The sequence below is a fragment of the Corapipo altera genome, unplaced genomic scaffold, assembly GCF_003945725.1.
Source record: "Corapipo altera isolate COAL_440 unplaced genomic scaffold, ASM394572v1 343, whole genome shotgun sequence".
Lineage (NCBI taxonomy): Eukaryota > Metazoa > Chordata > Aves > Passeriformes > Pipridae > Corapipo > Corapipo altera.
The window spans coordinates 6,671,766-6,692,233 of record NW_020884913.1 but is presented as its reverse complement, the minus strand read 5'-3'; the positions used below and the strand labels follow the sequence as shown (position 1 = coordinate 6,692,233).

The 20,468-nt window shown below is 38.6% G+C and overlaps 1 protein-coding gene across 1 annotated transcript; it reads right to left on the bottom strand.

Annotated features, from left to right (window-relative positions):
- Positions 1-894: 894 nt before the first annotated feature.
- On the bottom strand, positions 895-18,816 carry MFSD11 (major facilitator superfamily domain containing 11). The gene is made up of 14 exons (XM_027654536.1): positions 18,580-18,816; positions 18,197-18,367; positions 16,632-16,687; positions 15,505-15,612; positions 15,013-15,092; positions 14,818-14,914; positions 13,818-13,876; positions 11,425-11,566; positions 10,564-10,604; positions 9,358-9,423; positions 7,417-7,542; positions 6,284-6,458; positions 5,185-5,320; positions 895-4,686 (listed from the first exon to the last, which is right to left on the bottom strand). The coding sequence occupies exons 2-14, from the start codon at positions 18,290-18,292 to the stop codon at positions 4,519-4,521; spliced, it is 1,350 nt and encodes a 449-aa protein (XP_027510337.1). The 5' UTR covers positions 18,293-18,367; positions 18,580-18,816; the 3' UTR covers positions 895-4,518.
- Between the last annotated feature and the right edge of the window lie 1,652 nt (positions 18,817-20,468).

Genomic DNA, 20,468 nt, shown 5'->3' with positions numbered 1-20,468 from the left:
CCAACTTAACAGAGACACTGTGAACTAAATAGAAATTGAGCCACTGCCCAAACTCAATTGAGCAAAGCACCCTCTTCATGTGCCCACTGAGACTAATTCTCACTTCCAGATTTGCTCTCTACTGCACTTCCAAGGATATTTTCCCCCCCTCTCCCATTAGTGCTTCTCTGGAGTTAAACTTATCAAGGCACCTTTCTGAATTTATCCATGAAAACTACAGGAGTCTCAACCTCACTTCATATCAGAAGGGCAAGGACCTTGTTAAGCAGCAAACTTCCCAATTTCAGCTCCACCTAAATTTTCCCATCTTTTAATATTTCTACCTGCATGTTAGCCAGGGATCAAGGAAAACATGGTACCAACTGCTGCTGCCACTCAATTTGCATTAGTGGGGCTGGAAGACTTCCAAGGAAAACAGTGCTGTGGACAAAGTCCCTGAGAACATGTTTTCCTAGAAAAATTAATGGTTGTGATTGTAAAGTCCTGTCTTAACTAACACACTTGCACAAATTGAGTCCAAGTTGGATACTGTGTCTCCTGGCATGATGTGGAACATCATGTTTCCTGTTTACACTAACAGCAAACAATTAATCTTTGTCCTAAAACACAAACTTTGGGGTTCTCTTCATACACCCCTACCACTCAGGAGCCAGCTGCCAGGGCACCTCTGTCACTTAGGATGGACTCCAGGGAACCACATTCCCCATCTGAAGCAAACCTGTGGAATTAAAAGAAAGTCTAGTGGGACTTTATCTGTCTGGTTAACTGACTTATGGGTTTCTACACTTATTTTTTTCATAAAGTTACACCAAACACCACCAGGAGGTTCTCTCTCCAGCATACTTTAAAATGGTCACAAAAATTCTACAAACTTACCAGTACAAGGTTTTTTTTAAAGTTTTTAATAACTGTACCACAAGAAGGTTTCTGCTAAGATAGGGACCTTGGTAAAGCTTAGGGGTTTGGGGAGGGGTTTTGGTTGTTCTGTAGGTTTGGGGTTTTTTTTTTATATCCCTGTTGAGTTAAGCACAATCTGCACAAAAATTGTAGACTAGAATTATTTATAAATGACATTTTATACATCATTCTCTTCCTTATCTCAACTTGACAACATTAATTGTACCTAATGGAAATTAACACACAGAAGGTCTACAGTTGTAGAAATTCTCTTTCCATACATTCATGTATCAAAAATGAAACTCAACTGGCAAAAGAAAAATATAGATATGTTTATATGACATTCATGAAAGACTAATTTTTCAGCAGCTTCTTTGGCACTCAATGTCAAGAATATCAGTTTTCATTTCCTCTTTAGCATTTGTTTGTAAAACTTGTGGGTGTGACATGTCAAGATATTAAACCTTAGTAACAACCTAAAAGAACGAGGGGGGGGAGGAAAGAGGTCTTTTTAGTAAACCCAAACAAATGTGTCATTTTGCTTAAAAAGATAAAATCACTAATATAAAACAAAGCCACAATACCACAGATACAGAAAAAAAATACTTTCAAATCCCACTTAATTTAACAGTAAGCTCCCAATTCAGATTAACGTTAAAAGGCCACTGAGGTGAAATGAAGGGGGTGCAGCCTCATGGTTGGTAAATGCTGATAAACAGATTCAGAGATGGAATCATAAATGGATGTCAGCATTCCTGTTCTTCATATTGCTGCACCAAAGATTTCAACCAAACTAACAACTGTGTATATGAGAGGATTTTTCACCTCTTGACAAATCAAAGAAACACGAATAAGTGAAAAGCAGCTTGAATAACTGAAACCTGTCTCTTCAGATCAAATGTCAAAAGCAATAAAGTTAATAGTAAAAAAGAATAGTTATCTATGATACAGTTTTAAGAATTTCATGATTTCTTGTAAAACTTGTCACAAAACAATACTTCCCTTTAATGACCCAATAAATAGTTCTGAGCAGCCTTCCAACATTGACTGATACTGAGTCAGGCCAGAAAGGAGAAAAGGAATAGGGGAAAAAAAAGTAAAGCATCAGATTCACAAAGGTACTAAAAACCCACATTCCTAGTTCATTACTATCCCTTTGACTTCAAAATGGTTTTTGAAACCACAATAACTTCGCAATTTTTTAATTTCTAATAAAATAGTCTATATAATTTATATATGGCAAATGAGCATCACAGAAGTTCATAATTAAAAGGAATCAATTCGAAAAGCAACCTCATGAGAGCCATAACCTACTTACAATTAAATGACATTGTTTTAAAAGCATTTAATAACTCATCACCACAAGACCCAAGAATCATTTTTTCCCCAAATACACTAAGACAAAACTGCCCCTTGTGAACTTTCAAGTCTTTCTGCTCTCGTTGATATACAAGGAAAAACAGGTCCCAGAAAGCATTTGGAGGGAAAAAAAAAAAAAGTCAGTAATTCCCTATCTGAAAAAGACCCTATTTATCCTGTTTGGTACTTTGGAGAAAATATAAATGTGTAGCAACAAGAGAGTTTTAATCACTGGCAGCATCCTATAATCTATACCTTTATAGTGCTCAGTATATTAAAAATAGTACTCTTCAAGTTACAGGATAACAGGAGTGGGTGAGAGAGAGGCTTCACTGTGCTGCTGGTCACATTAATCAGATATTGATTCAATCCTGAATGCCTTTTCAGTTTGCCTGACAAATTGGAATGGCTTCAGCAACCCCTTGCTTCAATGTGTGTTCTGTCTCATTCTCTTTTACATCATTCATTGACTCTCCCAGGAATACACAAAGGCTTTCTCTCCTGCCTGTCCTCAAAGATTTCTTTTGCTTGCTGGATGTTCAGGTGCCCTCCCGTCCTCCCATTAACACCTTACTGATCTCACAGCAAAAAACCTGCAGTGAATTTAAAAATCCCTTTCTGTAGCCCTGTAAAATGATGCCCCTGGGCTGTTTTGCTGTGCTTCACAACTCTGTGCTTCACAGGAGTTGTGTCACTGCTCTTTGAGAGCAAAAGTGACAGCAAATGTCACAGGAGATGCCACTCTCCCTCACCAAGTTTAACCTTGGGTACACCTACCTAGTTATGACACCTGGGAGCTACTGACACATAATGAGTCGACTTTAACTTGTCTTTAAAGACATTAACATCCTGACTGTGCATAAAAAAAGGTTGGTGAGTGGTACTTTTCTAAAAATAGCTACATGGAGTGTCTAAAAACACCTTCTCAGTGTTACACCCCTGCTCTCAGGTGCATCTTATTGCCCACCAGGCAGAAACATCACTGCAAGCACTACAGAGCCATGCAAAGTCAAGGTGAGCTGCATTCACTGCCTGTTTTATCATCTATAATAACAGTTTTGGATTAAAATTTAGTTACTATGCTAGTAACCCTGTTTTCATATTTGGTGGAGTAAGATTACAGTACAATCTTCCCAAAATACACTGAATAAAGCAACTTAGGACAAGCATTTCAGGTGTTTTCAGCCTATGCAGTAGAATAAACACTGCAAGATTATTCTGACCATTCACATTCTGAGTCTATTTGTACTTTTTGAAGTTATCTCAGACAATGCTCCCATCACAGATTTTCATCATTTTATGATAAAGACTCCACTGAACTCAAAAGAACTATTTGGGAGCCTGTGAGGGAAGCCATGGATTGTGGTCCTTCATATTGCACAGCCCTGAGGAAGTTTCAGCACCTTTCCCAACAGTTCAGTTCTGAGATACTGAGCCACAAGGCTGTTTTCAATTACCAATAATTCACAGGCCTTGGGTTCCCATCCTTAAGATGGCTAAAGGTAATATCTTTAAATTCTTGTAAAAATCTTTCATGTCACACTATAACCTGATTCATTTTCTTACAAAAAAAAAAACCAAAACAAAAATGAAAAAGCATGAAACAAAAGAAAAAAAACAAACAAACAAAAACCCCCACGGATCTGAAAACTTAGCCACATGAAAGAGATGAATAAACAAACTGTTGGGAAACAAGAAGCTGAGTGATACAAAAAAAGGCAACATTTCCCATGGAAATACTTCAGCATATCTAATTGTTGAAAAAGTCAACGCCAAATTGATTTCTCAGTTGTGCAGACAATCTGTGATATAATCTACTTTATAAAAACATCACTCATTCAATACCAGAACTCATGTGTCTGCAGAACTAGTGTATAGGAAAAATAATTTAGGGGGCAAAAAACAAAACTAATCCTGTAGTGCATGGTAGAGTGAAATGAGGCAATTACATTCTGAAAGGTACATCTCAGAGCAGAATGGTTCAATACACAGATCTATACATCTCCTTCCAATGCTAATATCAGGTTTTTAAGAACACTTATACCATGCTTGGTTGAGTAAAGCAAGGGAAAAAAAAAAGCCTTTCAAATTTGGCATTTTTTTCCCTTCTTGTTTCAAATCCAGTTGGACTGATGGCGATTTAGTAGCAGCTTCCTCCACCTCAACCTCTGCAGCAGCTTGACCTTTTCCACCTTTTCACATCACTTCCCAAAAAACATGTCTGTGCTGTTCCTTAAATCAGACCAGCCATGGTTATCAGGATCAAATGCTGCTGTAGTCTGAGCCACGGGCAGCCAGGGCTGCTGCTGCTTCCCACTCCACTGCAAAGAAGGTGATTGTGCCAAAGAATCCCACAATCACCATGATCAGGAGCTGCCACTGCAGAAGGAAGTAGTTGCTGTAGAAATAGGCAACTGCAGCACAGATGGACTGAGAGGAAAAAAAAAACACCACGTAAAAAAGATTATCAGTGGAGATTTCCAGACTGATGTTACTACACGAGGATTATCAAACTGACAGGAGTTTAATATGCAGCTCTCAGTAGAATCCTGCTGTAGGAGATAGGCAATCTTAAGGCTTCATTATACCTCAACATATGCCTTGATGTGATACACAACAGATTTAGTGTTCACTTGTTATTTAAACAGTGTTCACTGTAGAAAGTGAACACCAAACTCAAAAGTGTTTGGAGCATTGCAAGTGCAGCTCTCTGGTATTTCAAACCAGTTTGTCTAGAAACAACACAGCCAAAGCTTTAAGATCACAGTCCAGGAAACTATTTCCAGCATCACAAACTACTTTACACCAAAATTGAGGATGAAATAATTTGCAGAAACATAATTTTTCTCAGCTCGTTAAAAAGGCCAACCCAGCATTTCAGTAACATCCCAACAGTTCAAAACATTTTGGAAGATTGTTAATTATTACCTGAACAAACTTAAAGATGGCAAAGGCAGGAGCACTGTCTTCTGAATATAGGAATCCTAAAATACTGAGGAGCTGGGTGTTGAAGCAGCTGTCCCCCAGCCCCAGCAGGAAGCTGCAGAGCATGGCCACCTCTTTGCTGAAGGAGAAAGTGAATCCAGTTTAAAAGCCATTTGTTCAAACAGCTCACACATCTATAATTTTGGCAGATTTATTTGGAATTTGGAAATGGAAAGGTATCAAACTTTTAATTTCACCGGAAAAGAACTAGGAATGCCTGGCTTGGCAAAAAGAATAGTTTCATCAGCTTTTACTTTCTGGAATGCTAAGACTTCTGTTACTGTTACCTGCAGTCAATTCACACTGAATGAGAATCAGGAAAAGAACTCATTTTGGTGCTTGGAGCCACAAACCCCACAGAGCAGTGATTAAAAGCTGAGACACATGGTGCATTCTTGAGCTGCAGGAATATTAGAGAAATACCAATTCATTTTGCAGAAAAATACCCCAGCTAAGACCAGTCATCTGCACAGGCACAAATGCTTAGAATTCCAAGTTAGTCACTGGGTCTGCACAAACTGAAAACGTATTTTCACACAAATTGGCAAGAATAAACCCCCAAAGACAGTTGCAATGGTGAGATAATAAAGTTCCCCATATTCTTCTCCAATTATTATAAGAGACAGGCATAGCATGGCTTCAGTTAGTTCAATAAGAATTTGGTAATAAGCATTGAAAGACTTTGGAAATGGGTGCAACAGTGCAAGGCTGGGGCTCCCTGATGGAGCAGAACTGAGCCCAAGATAGACTGACTTCTTAACACCTACTACAATAGCTGCTGGTCTCACCATTGTGCTGCATGTCAAACATCAGCTGTCAAGTGACAGAACTGCTGCCAATCATCCTCAGGCTTTTTATTCTTATGCTATTTAAGTTCCAAAATTGGGTGCAGACTGGTAGAATGCCTATCTTTAATAAAAGCCAATTTCCTGAAAGCTTCTTCTGTGGAGTTAGTCACTACACAGAAAAACAACTTCAAGGGATTTTCTGTGGAGAAACAAGCTGTTTATATACAAGCAGCCAAAGGAGAAAGCTCACATACCTTGGAATCATGTAAGCAACTTGATCTGTTCCTTCCATGGGAGCAATAGGGGCATCATTTGGCATGTTGAAAAAAATTAAATAAAAGGCTATGAAGTGGACAAGGATGCCCAACATCACCACTGGGTTCCTGCCAAAGCGACTATTCTTGCTCAGCAAACCAAAGATTCCTCCACCTGCAGGAGCAGAAAAGATTGGATAACTGAATCAGAACTGAAGATTTAAAGAACAGAGCAGAACTTTAAATACTGACAGCTGGAATTATAAATATGCCCATACTGGATAGCTGAAAGATCAAACATGAAAACAGCCCCAAGCATCTCCCAGCCCCGTTTGCCACATGAGATGAGCTCAGGGTTGTTACAGGTGTCTGAGAAATGGGGGCAGCAGATTTATCAGATGGTTGCTGATGAAAACACTTCACCTTTTAACAAGTACTTTACTCCAGTACTGCAACAGTACTAAGTGAAAATGGACAACCTCGTGCTTAGCTCCTAATTGCAAAAGCCTGCAACTCTCTGGACCTAAGCTGCTGCTGAACAGACAGTGGGTTTTTTGTTAAACACCACAGTTCTTGAGTTTACAGAAAAAAAGAGAAATATTTACTTAATGATCCTTCCCTGTATCCAACTTTATTTAAATATCACATCTTATTTAACACAAGTTCATCTTCTAAAACAAAGAAATCCTTAATGCAGCAATTTATTAAAAAAAAATTAGAAGTTACTATATCGCTCAAGTAATAAAAATGTAAACATAATATTATTTAAAAACAACATTTAAATAGCAAAATGGTGTCAACTCCCTAATAACACTGCAGCCTATTGTTTCTTGCATTTTGAGTCTTGTGTATGTCTCCACACTAATCCAAATAGAATGCAGAATGTTAGGATTCATAGGCAGCAGTATTTCACATGCTGGTCTACACCCACTTTACACAGTGCAAGGTATAATTCACGGTGCAATAAGGAACCACATTGCCAATTACATTTCTCCTGTTTCATTTCTTGTTCACATAATCATTGCTGGAAGCTTGAAATACACTATTCAGTTAAACACAAAAAACCCATTTTGAATAATTACATCACTCTAATCCTTTCTTTTTTTGTCAAAAGGTAGCAAATTTAGACTCACCCAAGATTTCTCCAACACCAATAAAAATACCAGAGAGACCAATTAGGCTTTTCTCTTCACTGCCAAATCTATTCACAGCACCAATGCATGTTCCATACACTCCAGAAAAGAATGTTAACTCCAAACCTTTGAAGGAAACCAAACAGAACTGATAGATGAACTATTATGAAAGTCATGAAAAAATTCTTTATGTCTAAAGGCTCTTTTGCCCTCAGGTATCTTTCAAATAATAAACTTAAATGAAGTCTGTGTAATAGAAGCAAACAGGAAATTTTAAACTATGTGATTATTATATTCTCCAATGCCAGTTTACAAAAACCACATTAGAAAAAAAAGTTGCACTAATTGCACTCAGGTTCAGTACCCAGTGCTGTTGACACAATCTCTATAAACAGTTTATATTTCTACTTTTCAAGAACTTTGGAATTTCATCCGAATGGGAAGTGCCATGTGAAATAACACTTCAGGTAACTGAAGAGATAAAGCACAATTTCAGTATAAGATTTTCCCCCTCCAAGTTATGACATTCCTAAGAAAGACCCTGCATCCCCAAAAACTAACAAGATGCTAAGATTCTTAAAATTGACTTTTATATACACACACACAATGAATTTAAACTGAGAAAGAACTACTGCTATTTGTTTAAAATCCTTTCTTTTTTTCCATTGCCATTAATGTGAGGGAAGGTGACACAGCAGAGTCCAACCAACATGACTGTAAGCAACCATCAGTATAAAAATACCAGCTCCTTAATAAAAGAAGTGTATTTAAAACAATGCAAAGTGTTCTGCCTAAACAGAGTAAAACAGCTCAAAATAAAACTGTTTCTAATTTATCTCCTTTGCCTTTTGCTACAGGAAAATGATGGCCCAGCATCTCCTGGTCTGCATTTCCAGGCCACCCAAGGCAGCAGATGAACTGCACGGCTTCAAAATTCGGGTGGACTTGAAGCAGTCTGAACCCAACCATGAATTCTGGAATAAAAGCCTTTGTTGGCCTTATGGGAGTTTGTATTTTGCCACAAAAAGTGGCAATATTGGCAATATTGAGCCACCAGATGGCAGCAGCCATTTTTTCCCCAATCTGGAGTGATTTATTTTTATGCCACCTGTAGAACTGAATTGGAGAATACTCCAGGAAAACCTGACTCCCTTCCTTTGTCCTCCTGCTCCACATTCCCACTGCACTAAACACCCAAGAGGAACTCAAGTGAGTTAATCTGGCTTAACACAATTGTGTGAAGTAACTTGTAACTCAGATCAGTGGTTGGAGCAACCCAACTCCAGAGCTGCTGTTGCTATTTCTCCTCCAGGAGCTGACTGGAAACTTCAGCAGATGTTTGGACACTGTTTATAATTTGTTCACATCTAAGTTTTCCTTTTCACCTACAAGACCTGACAATTTTTCCATAATGGTGACTCAGAGCTGAGGTTCTGAAAACGCATTTATTCCTCCAAAAACTTAATTTGATCGTGAACAAAACTATACCTGAAGCCAAATAAGGAGCAAGAAACCCCACAAAAATCTATTCAAGGATCTCAGAAACATTTTTGAACATTTGATGGTATTTTTGCAGAAGAATTGCTTTAGTTTATGGCAAAAATAACTTCATTTTTCATTTACAACTCATACCTTGGTCTAATAACAGCAGATCAAGTTTAATTAAAAGTTGCTAAAAAGAAGGAAAACCCCTGCCACACCAAATACTAGTGACAGAAATGGCTGAAAATGGCTAAGCTTGTTCCCAATAAAACCAAGACTAAAATGAAGGCCATCAGCAATCTCCCACATCTTAATGAAGGTGTGATGTACAAACATTATTTTAATACAATTGTATTAAACAATCTATGAACTACTGGTAGTGTAATATCAAATCACATAAAAGCCAGCTATGTAAATTTTCTCTAAAATTCCAACCATGATTCACTGATGGCTTCATACCTGTGTAGGCTGTTGTGACACTGAGAAGCATCATCTCTTTGGTGAAGCTCAGTGTAATAGATTTCTCTGTAAAGGAACAACAATGAAAATTAGATTAACTTCTGATAATACTACTAAAATAATCTACACTTTCTTTTGCTCTTTGCTTAAAACGAAAATAGGTTAGAATTATATAAACTGCACATTATAATTTTATTTACTGTTTATTACAGTAAAGAGAGTGCTAAATAAACCAACCCTGACATGCCATCTAGAAGAAATGTGTCATCCAAAAGTCATTTTTTGAAGAAATGCAACTGGGGAAACATTAAAGAGAAGATACAGTTTCCAATTAACAGGCAATTTTCTGCTCATTGTATTTCTGTATTCTCTCCGAGCTCACAGCAATTGTCTCCTGAAATAAATCCTCAGTGAACATCCCCACATTCTCCAAACAAACTTAACAGTCACAGGCAGAACACATCAAACTTCAAAGGAAACTACAGATGCTCTAGTTCTAAATTGTTAACTGGTATCAACCTGTGACAAAATAAAACAACCTGTAACTTTTTATCTTGTTATGTTTGGTGGTTTTTGTTTTTTAATCTTTCACACAGTGGCTTTCCCCGTGGTGATCTGTTCTTTTCGTGTTTGTCTATAGAAGGAAGCTGTTGAAAAGCAGCTTGGATCTGAAACTACATCAAAGGAACACTTCAGATCTTTCCTGGACTATACCAGTACATGACTGAAGTGAAGTCACCTCCCTTTTTTTGCTTTCAGTCAAGCTTTGTTTGTCACACGGTCACCTGAAAGGAGCTTTGCTGAGATGCAGGGAGCCAGCTCACACCAACCCCACATCCACACTAATTTCCCCACATTAGTTCAGTGGTTCCCAAGCCTTTCCACTTCCAAGCTCCATTTTGGAAAGGTTCAAATTCACAAGATGCTCACAGAGACATCTGAATTTCTGTCAGGCTCAGAACTCAGTCCTGTGTCCCTGTGTGACCTGCCATCCCTGGGCTGGAACCCCCTGCCATCTGGGAGTCCTTTTTCCAAGCAGACCATCCCTGAAGGTCCATATTCAAAGCACAATAACTGAAATACACTCTCAAAACATTACTTGTTCACAAATTTTTGTTCCAAGTGATTTGTCCATGACCACATTATCAGCAGAACCATGGACAGCTGGGAAGTAGATGCCAGTATTTTATGTGGAAATGTACTTACTGAAGGCAGCCACTGCTCTCATCATTTTGTTTCGTGCAGACCTGGGTAAACAAATGACTTGGTCAAAATGGAGAAAGAATAACCACACAGTACTTCTGTGCTGGAAGGCACCTTCATTTTTTTAAACCTTCTGTACATTTTCTAGCCCAGCACTGGAATATACCAATACATCCTTAAAAGTGTCTGAGATCTAAACTACTAACCACAAAATTTATTTGCTTTCTGCACTACTCAATGCCTGCTTAACAGAATCTTCCTTCTGAAGCATTTTTAGCTTCCAACATTTTTTTCCATGGGCATACTTATTGATGTTTTTCTAACTTTTGCCTTGTTCTTTAAATAAAGCAAAATATTTAAGCTGATGCCTCAAGGCAAAACTCCACAGGATCTGCCTGCATACTTGTCATTTTTAATGTATTTATTAGGGTGGCATGTGTATATTTAGAGAAGACAGGAAAAACATGTTCCAGTTTGTCAAAGAACCCATAAAAAAGGAGTAATTTCTGTTTATTCCAGACTTTAAAATGGGCTGATGAGGGCAAGACAAACTATGAAAGGCAGATAAATGTTTAACAATAATCAGCTGAGAAGTGAAAGGTATCTTTCCCAAGGTACTTACTTATTAAAGGAAAAACTTAATGTGCAGTACTGCACTCCACCCTTGAGAACATGCCATCTAAAGAACAATAATTCTCACTTGTTAAAGAACAGACAGTTTTCTAATAAATCTCTACATTCTACAGGTTGTTGATAACATTCATGTCTCCAGCACAGAGGGGGAAGTCACTGCACAGCGTCCCACTGCGGAGCAGGAGCACAAACGAGGAGATGTGACAACATGTTATTGCCGTAAGCACTTACGAGCTCTCCCCCAGGATTTCATTAGTAGAATCTTCATCCCCTGGAGCTTTTGTGTCCTCTTGTTTCCTAATCAGAAAGAACAGAACTGTGCCCACAAGACTGATAACAGTCAGAGCAATGAAGACAGTTCTGCGATCGCTCTCTGCGGGAAAACAAACAGGAGTCGTAACCAGACGTGCAGAAAGCAAATCAAACCAATTCAACTACCTCCAAACAACTGACACAGACATACTACAGTGTTTAACACACACCCATTTTCTAACTTACCTTCAACGTGCAGCAAAAGGTACCCAGCTGCTGTCTCAGTTTTATGATGCTAACAAAGCATCAGTATATTAAAGTGTCCCTCGCGTTTTCTGCCACGCAAAGGCTATGACCAGGCAGGAGCCAATCAAAGGAAGTGCATCAATTATTAGCAGAAGAAAGCACAGCTTTGAAGACTTGCATAATTCAGAGTGGACATAAACAACCTAAAGCCCTTCAGATCTCTCAAAAAAAGGTTCTTTACCAGCATCAGAAATAGCAGCACCGTGACACCATAAACTGGTGGGCTCTGAAACTACAAAGGCCTTAAAGCCACCAAAACCTCAGTAACTGCCACAGCAGCTGCAGGGAGGCAACTGCTGCCCTGTGCACCAGCTCTGCTGCACCAACAAACTTGTTTGGCACAGACACATTTAATACAGAAGTTACTCCCATTTACCAATATTAAGCAGGGGGGAAAAAGCCAAGAAACAGCAAATACTTGTGATTTAACTACTATATGGCTCTGAAGATATTGCCTGTGCTTGTATTTATTTCCCCCTTTAGCTTAGTTGGCAAATGCAAAATTGATCAAAAAATAACTTGTGTGTGATTACAGATCAAAAAGAGGAAGTGCTTCACACCTTGAACAGTCTGTAGTATTTGTATATAGGTAGTAAAAGGAAGAATTGATTTTTAAATGCTATTAAAACTTTTGATATCAATTTTTTCAATAAAGAGGAATCTCTAGACATTTAAAGATGGAGGAAAATGTAACAGCAGAACTGCTTTGTAGTTAATTGCCCTATTCTGTGGTTAGCAAGAGCAATAGAATTTAGAATGCACAGAATTTCAGGGCCTCCAGGTTCAAAGTGTTTCCAATACTTTCAATAACACTTAAACCTTTGTCCTAAAGGTGAAGGAATGCAGAAGATGACCTGTAAAATTAACCTTTGCTGCGCTACTGTGCTACTTTTCAGGAGAACCTGAAAAGATGGATCTAACATAAGAAAGAAGTGGACTGTTCATCTCAACAGGGCAGTATTTCTGAAGCCTAATAAACATAATTTTAAAGCCAGCATTTTGATGACTGACTAGAGCAGAAGCATCCTCATCTGTTAAAGGTTAAAAGAATTGACTATTCTAGTACATATTTTACTTTAGGACTACAGTAAGGAAAATTCTCAGTCATTATAGAACAGGACAATCAAACTTTTTTGTTTACAGAACGTTGTTTTCCTAGAAGTGCTCATCTTTGGTAATTAAAATCTTAGCCTTTGCTCTATTTTCACCACTGCAATTTTCTTAGTGAATACCCACACGTACCTTGCCTGGCTTAAACAGTTGCCAGAAATCTCTGCTTTAAAAACACTGAGTCTCAACCACTGTCCAGCTTCTTAACAGTATTACTTAAGACCTCTGTTCCCCAATTATTGCTCTTTACCAGTCTAGCACAATAACAAATGGAAAAACTAGACTATTAATTACAATCCCATTAGGAAGTTAGTCTTCATAAACTAAGCCAAGAAAGGAAAAGAGAGTTCTTTATTCCCTCGGTCACCAATGCTGCCAGTTTAGACAGCAGCAGCCCCTTCTCAGCCCAGCTGCACATCTCAGCTTCTGTCTTCCCTCACTGCTTTGTGCCAGCACAATGAAGCAAACTGGGATGGTTTGCCTTTATTTCATAGGTTAATCAATCTCCAATATGATTTAGAAGGACACCCTACACAAGGAACTTCCTTTAGAATGGGATAGCATGTATAATATTAAACATACAGCCAGAATAGCTTTCCTCCTAAATAAGTGTATTTTGGCCTAAGTGTGCCTGCACAGGGAAAATCCCAGAGTGACTATTGTGCAAAATCTTACTCTCAACTTGCCCTCTGAAGAATTCCATACACAATACCCTAAAAGAAGGTACTCAAAGTGCATTTCAGGCAGGAAAACAACATACATAGCATGGCTGTGAGTGCCAAGAAACATTGAATCAAAATCATACTCCAAAAAGAGACTATCTAGCAATAAACTGAGGGAAAGAAATGTCTGCTATTGTATAATCTTTGTGCCACTTTCTAGATCATCATTTCATCTGTTTATTTATGCTACCATATTTTGAAGGATGGCTTCCCATATCAACAAGCAGTACTCACCTGATATGTGAGTTTTTCCTTGCCAGGCAAAGTATATATAGAGGTTTCCAAAAAATAAGCTGTGAACAAAAAGAACAACCAACAGGTGCATTTTTTGTAGTAAGATTAAGGTTGGGTTTGTGGAAATTGCTACTCTGATAACATACCAATATGTTAACTCTGGAAGAGAAAGCTTAAGGAACAGAACCAGCATGCCACTGTTTCAGGCTGGTGTTTTACAATCCAGGATTCTGTGCCCACAGCAGCATTAGCAATGCCACCTAGTGCAGGCTCACCAGCCTAAGCATTCCTGCAATTCACTTCCCTTGTTACTTCCCAATATCCAGAACTGCTGTATCACAGTGGGGTGGGTAAAAGGGATCCCTCTTCAGGAACCATTCGTGGACCTGTCTCCCATGAATTTGCTTGATTCCTTTTTGATCTTGCTGACACCATCCAACTCTACACCCTCCTGTGGCAGCCAGCTCCAGAAGTTTAATCACCCATTGCACAAAGAAGCACTTCATCTGTTTCAAACCAACCCTCTTTAGTCTCACCAAGGCACAGGCTTGAGTACAACTGAGCTGAATACCCCCACTCATCCATCCCAGCTCCAGAGGAGCCAAAGCCCCAAAGTTGAGTTTAAATAGGGCTCCTGAGCCCATGGGAAGGCTGTGGTGGAGGTGCCAGGTGAGGCTGCTCAGGACCATTAGGGCTCATTAGTGCACTCAGGAACCTGACACAAATTACCACAGCTCTCCACAATCAACAGGACTGCTGTTACAGATGTCAAACGCTCTCCTAACAGAAATGGGTCTTTTCAGCACCTCAAGAGCAGAGACTTCCAATATCCAGCTTTCATTCACTGCTCTGTAATGCACAATAGCAAAGGAAGTGCTCAGTTCACTGACTGCAAGGTACCACTGGAGTATTTTTGGATGCAGTCTCCCACTTAAAAAAAGAGGTAAAAAGTAGAATGTGTACACAACCAAAAAAAATAAGATTAATAAATAAACCTTACCTGGACTGTAGAAGTGCCCAAAACACTCCACTGTTCCTTCCAATGGTGTTTTCATCAGAATTTACAGTCAAGCAATTTCCCTGTGCTGTCCAGAGGACTGGAATAGACAGAATATATTGCTCAGGAAATAAAAATATTTTAGAGGTATATTCAGATATCATAAAAAATAGTCAGCAGAATAAGAACAGTGCTTACCAGCAGCTGCAATGCCAATAAAAACAGAAGCAGTGTAGAAAGCCCATGTAGTAGGTTGGATAAAGACTGCAATGTATAGGCTAGAATAGAACAAATCAGTTTATTGAATACAGACTTAAAGTGGACAGTGCACTTTAACAATCAGACACTGATCTGCTTCTGAATCAACTATTCTCTCCTAAGAGATGTTGGAAAACAGGTTAGGTTGTATGTGAAAAATCTTACCCTACTAAGCACATGGAGGTTTTTTTATGTAGTCATTAATCTGAGACCACAACCTGAACTCCACAGTCTGCAAAGTCTGGAAGTGCTGTGGAAGAAAATGTGCTGTTTGCAATAGGCTGAAGTACTCTGCAGTTACAGATCTACAGTATCTCTGTGAGATGCTTTTCTTAGCCAGTACAATTTCATGTATGGCACAGTAGCACTAGGTGTGAGACAAAAATCAAATATTTCAAAGGAAGCAGCTAAAAATTCAAAATTAAGACTTACCTATAAAATATGCCACTAACAACCATGCAGAACTGAGGTCCTACTATTGCAACCACTGAAGGTGATATAAGATTTGATGCAGATAATACTCCATAAATAATGGACATGCTGCATAAATAAACAACAAAGATGATTAAGTACTTCAAATATAGGGTATCACTGCAACTGATTTAAGAGTGATCAGTGGATTTCAAAATATCCAGTTAAGCACATACACAACTCAAGTAACTCCATAAAACTTCCATGTTCAAACATTTCCTCCCTTTCTTCTGTTGCCTTCACCCACCATACTCCATGTGGGAATACAGGAGTGCACAGTGTTTCCTGGATTGCTGAGTAGAGTCCCAAACTATTGCAGGCAAGCATGTCTGGTAATTTAAAACATGCATTTGTCAAACTGCCTTAACAACAGTTACTGTATTTTCTACCCTGTACTTCTAGAGGAGAATGTTCCAGAGCCTCATTTGTCCAGGAGTGAGGTTTTCATTTTCTGCCAAATACACCACAGAAATTCTATGGATATATTTTGTGCCAGTTGTATTTTCAGTTTAAACTAAAACAGCAAACCCTTCAAAGCAGCAATCAGGTTTTTCTACATGACAGAATTAATTTGGCATACAAGAGGCTCCTGATCATGCTTGGCAAGTTTGGCTGTGCCAGTGCAACAAAGAGAATGGCTTTTTGTGGCTTTGCTTCTGTCTCTCTGACTGCTCCTTTCACATTTACATTGCAGTGTTTCCTGGGAGCTGATCCACACCACCTGTTCTACACAAACACACAGAGGTGTACAAGGGCAAACAACCAAGGCCTGAGTTAGCAGGGTTTTTTATTTTTAAACTTCCAGCTTCTTCGTCTCCTAAGACAAAATGCCGAGAATGAGATGATGGTGTTTTTTCTCTCAACAAAGAAAACATGCAAACCAGATATGTAGTTCAGCTAGAAATAATTCAGAGAGGGGCTGTGAGAAGCCTGTTTTATTTAAAGACCTTTAAGTATGTCAATAAATTGTGAAGTCAGCAGAACACTCCAATCTCTTGAGAGTGTATCTCTACTGGATGAAACTGTAACCAACTTCACCCTGCAAGGAACAAAGTAATAAGTAATAATTTATAATCTGTGTAAATTACCTTGTGTAGCCACTGCCATGGAAGTCCGTGTTGTTTAAATTTGTGATAACAGTTTGCTGTGAGGAGAAAACCATACACTGTAATATGTCAGAATCTGTCTTGTAGTTTGAGAACACTTGCATCAGTTTGAAGTCAGTAACAAACATCAGACTTAATCATTAATAGACTCTACAAAGTACTTAAAAGAATTTAAAATGTTAGCTACAACTCACACCACCTCCACAACAAAGATGCAGGAGATATTTGGCAGGGAAACATCTATGTGTGAAGCAGTAATTAGTACTTTACTATTAAATTGTCATTTCACCAGAGACCTAAAAATACTTCACAAAACTGTTGTTTCACTAAAGACCTCTCTTAGGTAGATATGTATGACTATCTTAATTTAATAAGCGGAGAGGAAAAGGAGAAGTTTCAAAATACTCTTAACTTGACCTAACTATGAATTTCTAGTCAGAGTTTCCATTCTTTCTGGCTTCACGTTATTTCTCTGTTCCTTTTTTTTTCCCCTTGAATCAGCTCTAGTGATCATGAGACCATGTAATTAGCCAGACTGGCAGGCAGATCTGGTTGAAAGTAACTTCTAAAGACTTTTATGACAATAAACTACATGATTGCATGATCACAAAGTCCAATTCAGTGATGTGCTGAATTCATCACAGAACTTCTAAGATCACTGGGCTGTACTTATGTGCTCACACACAGTATCACACTGCACTATGACTTAGAAAACTATCCCAAGCAGTTATTTATATTGTAGTGAAGGACATTTATGTGTCTGAACCCAGAATGGATTCTTCTTCCATGCAAGAAAAGAGCTGTAAGACCTGGAGGCTCAAGAAGGATGTTGAAATCTAACTGCCCTCAGGCACAGAACTGAAAGCAATGTCAACACTCAGGAAGTTAAAGGGCTATGTCTCTTAGTAGCAGGAGTCTAAAAATTTAAGTAGTAACAGTAAGTTTGGATTATGTTATGCTCAGTTTTGCTTCTGCAGACAAAGATACACGATACTAAAGCAGTAAATAACTTCTTCAGCTGGAAGGTGACTTAGCAGCTTAGCAATTGTGCAAGTCTGACTATTTGTCAGGTGTTATCCCCATACTCCCCCTCAATATCAAATTTGTCAGAACGGAAAAATATGTTAGATTAGGAAAAAACAGTTGATAATTGTGTGAGTAATAATAACTTCAGCAAATATCTTGAAAGGGACTGTACAGAATATGGAATATAGACTATGGAAGATTCAATGTAATTCAGCTGTTCAATATTGCAAGTGTCAAAGTAGACACTATTTTAAAGTTCGGACATTTGATAAGATTAATTTTCTGTTTTCCAAGCACTTTGGCACAGTTATATGTGTAGCTATGCTATCTTAAAGAAAAAAGCTGCATTATTATTTGGTTAATCAAGTTAATCTACTTAAAACTAAACCAAAGGAAGACAGAATGCCAAACTATCTCGCGCATTAGAAAATCATAAGTAAAACAAGATTACAGTAGACAAAGGACAAGACAGGATAAATAACTGTAAGAGAAACATAGCACATTTAGAAATTCACACCTACCGCAATATTTCCACATGTCTGGAAAGCAGTGAATATAAACATAAACGAGACTCCCAAAATAATGATGTTGAAAAGTTTTTTTCCTTCAGAAGACATTTTGTGTTTTCTCACCAAGTCCTCAGCTTCAGTCTGGAAAAACTTTTTTTTCTTTTAAAAGTTTCCTCTTAACCTCTGTTAAAAAAAAAAAAAAAAAGAAGGCAAAAAAGAATTAAAAAAAAAGGTTTGAAAATTATGATTACTTAGGACTACTTCTGAGCTGCTAGAAAATAACCTTCAATTAATTAAGAAATCTAGTAAATTAAATAGTGTACGGCAAAACTGGTAACTTGGAAAAAAAACCGGAAAGGTCTAGGACAAAACGTAAAGACCAAGATTCCCTCTACCTGTTCCCATTAAGTTAACAGAGCTGCCTGCAGCGTGTTATTTCATGACATCATCTTCCCACACACGAAGCAGTTTTCCCAATATCGAGCAGGTTAATCAGCTCAGCTTCTTGCCATTGTTGAAATCAGAATCTGGTCCACGGCCCTTCAATCACCTGACGAAGGAAAGATGAGCCATTGGCACACACGAGTCATTTCCATGCACTGGACAGGAAATAAGGCACATTTCACCCTCTCGATCAGCTGACCCGGCCCTGAGAGCCCTTGTGCACTATGGGAAATGCAGTTTTATGAAAGCACTTTTTTTTTTCCCCCTACTTAAAATGGTGAAAATCTCCCATTCCTTAAAATAAAAAGATTTGTACTACGTTTTTAAGAATTGTGATCTCTATCCACTAAATAAGATCTGGCAAGATTAAAAAGAAAAAAAAAAAGGGCTTAGAAAGTTGTCGAAGAAAACTTTATTTAGCTGAACTCAAACACACAAAGTCATTTCCAAAGGGCAAATGAATCCCACCTTGGAGAAACTCCGGACTTCAGTGCCACCAACACACACTCTCGGTGCTGTTGCTTCTGCTTTTCCTTGTCTCAGTGACTCAGGAGAGGAGAGAGTCTTCATAATCTTTCCCTGCTTTGTCTCAAGGAAAAAAGCTTTTGGGTTTAGCAATTACACAGAGTTACAGAATCACGGAATCACAGACTGGTTTGGGTTGGAAGGGACCTTAAAGCCCATCTTGTTCCATCCCCCTGCCATGGGGCAGGGACACCTTCCACTAGACCAGGTTGTTCCAAGCCCCATCCAACCTGGCCTTGGACAATTGCAGGGATGGAAGCGATACCTTTAATCTTTTACTTCACAGTATTTCTAAACAATAAATTTAAGATCAATTGATCTTTAGGTTGTGACAATCTCTGTTAGCACATCAGCTAAACTGGCAGAGGATCAGACCAACCGAATGGCTGCTTTCTCCTCTTAACATCTTCTGTCCATTCTGTGGGGCCTCCAGGTCAGGATTAGAGCATTCAGCTAAATCAGCTACACTTTAGTGCTGGCCAAAAAGACAGGGGAGGGAAATGCAGAATTGATTGAAATAAATGACAAATCACCACATTTTACCTCTGCTGTCTGCAGTAAAAAGTTTAAACAAAGAGGCCTCAAAGGGGAAAAGGGATCTTAGCCCAGGAGTTATCAGGGCTCATTGGGAGAGCTTTAAACTTGAAAATTTGAAAGGGGACACCTCGACAGGTGGGTTGGGTGGGCAGAGAGGAACTGTCTGAAGGTCAGCAAAGGCAAGTGCAGGGTCCTGCACCTGGGAAGGGATAACCCCAGACTGCAGCACAGGCCGGGGCTGACCGGCTGGAAAAGCAGCTCTGTGGAGATGGAGTGGGGGGTCCTGGTGGACAACAAGCTGTCCACGGCTCAGCAGTGCCCAGGCAGTACAAGAACTGAGAGAAAGGGACACAGGAAACTTCCACTGTCATTATAAGGCAATTACTGTAAAGGTAAACTTCAAATTTCTAATTTGAAAAAGGGTTTCAGCAAATGAATCACAAGTTTTTTAAGCCGAAGTCTCTGGGGAAAAAAAAAAAAAGGAACAAGCACGAAGCAATACAAAATGTGAAACTAAAACTAGTTTATTTGATTTCTTAAGTCATTTAGCAGGAAACAAACAGCTGTTTCTGTTTTGTATTGATGTCACTGCTTACACTTCTTCAGTGCAAAATAAGATTAAACACAGTTACAGTAATACTAAGACTTTAAATTCTAATACTGAAATTGCTTTCTCATATCAATACTGTGACTGAACAAATCATAAGGAAACAGTCTTAATTCTTTACTTTTTTTTAACATAGTATCATGAAATAGATGGCTAGAAACTTTTAACGCT

What these genes read in the sequence shown, in the direction of transcription:
- MFSD11 (XM_027654536.1), bottom strand. Translation starts at nt 18,292, where the DNA reads ATGTCTTCTGAAGGAAAAAAACTTTTCAACATCATTATTTTGGGAGTC. An exon ending in TATTGGCATTGCAGCTGCTG is followed by an intron (nt 14,915 to 15,012) that starts GTAAGCACTGTT and finishes TGTCTATTCCAG; the next exon opens with TCCTCTGGACAGCACAGGGA. An exon ending in TGGGCACTTCTACAGTCCAG is followed by an intron (nt 13,877 to 14,817) that starts GTAAGGTTTATT and finishes TTTTGTTCACAG; the next exon opens with CTTATTTTTTGGAAACCTCT.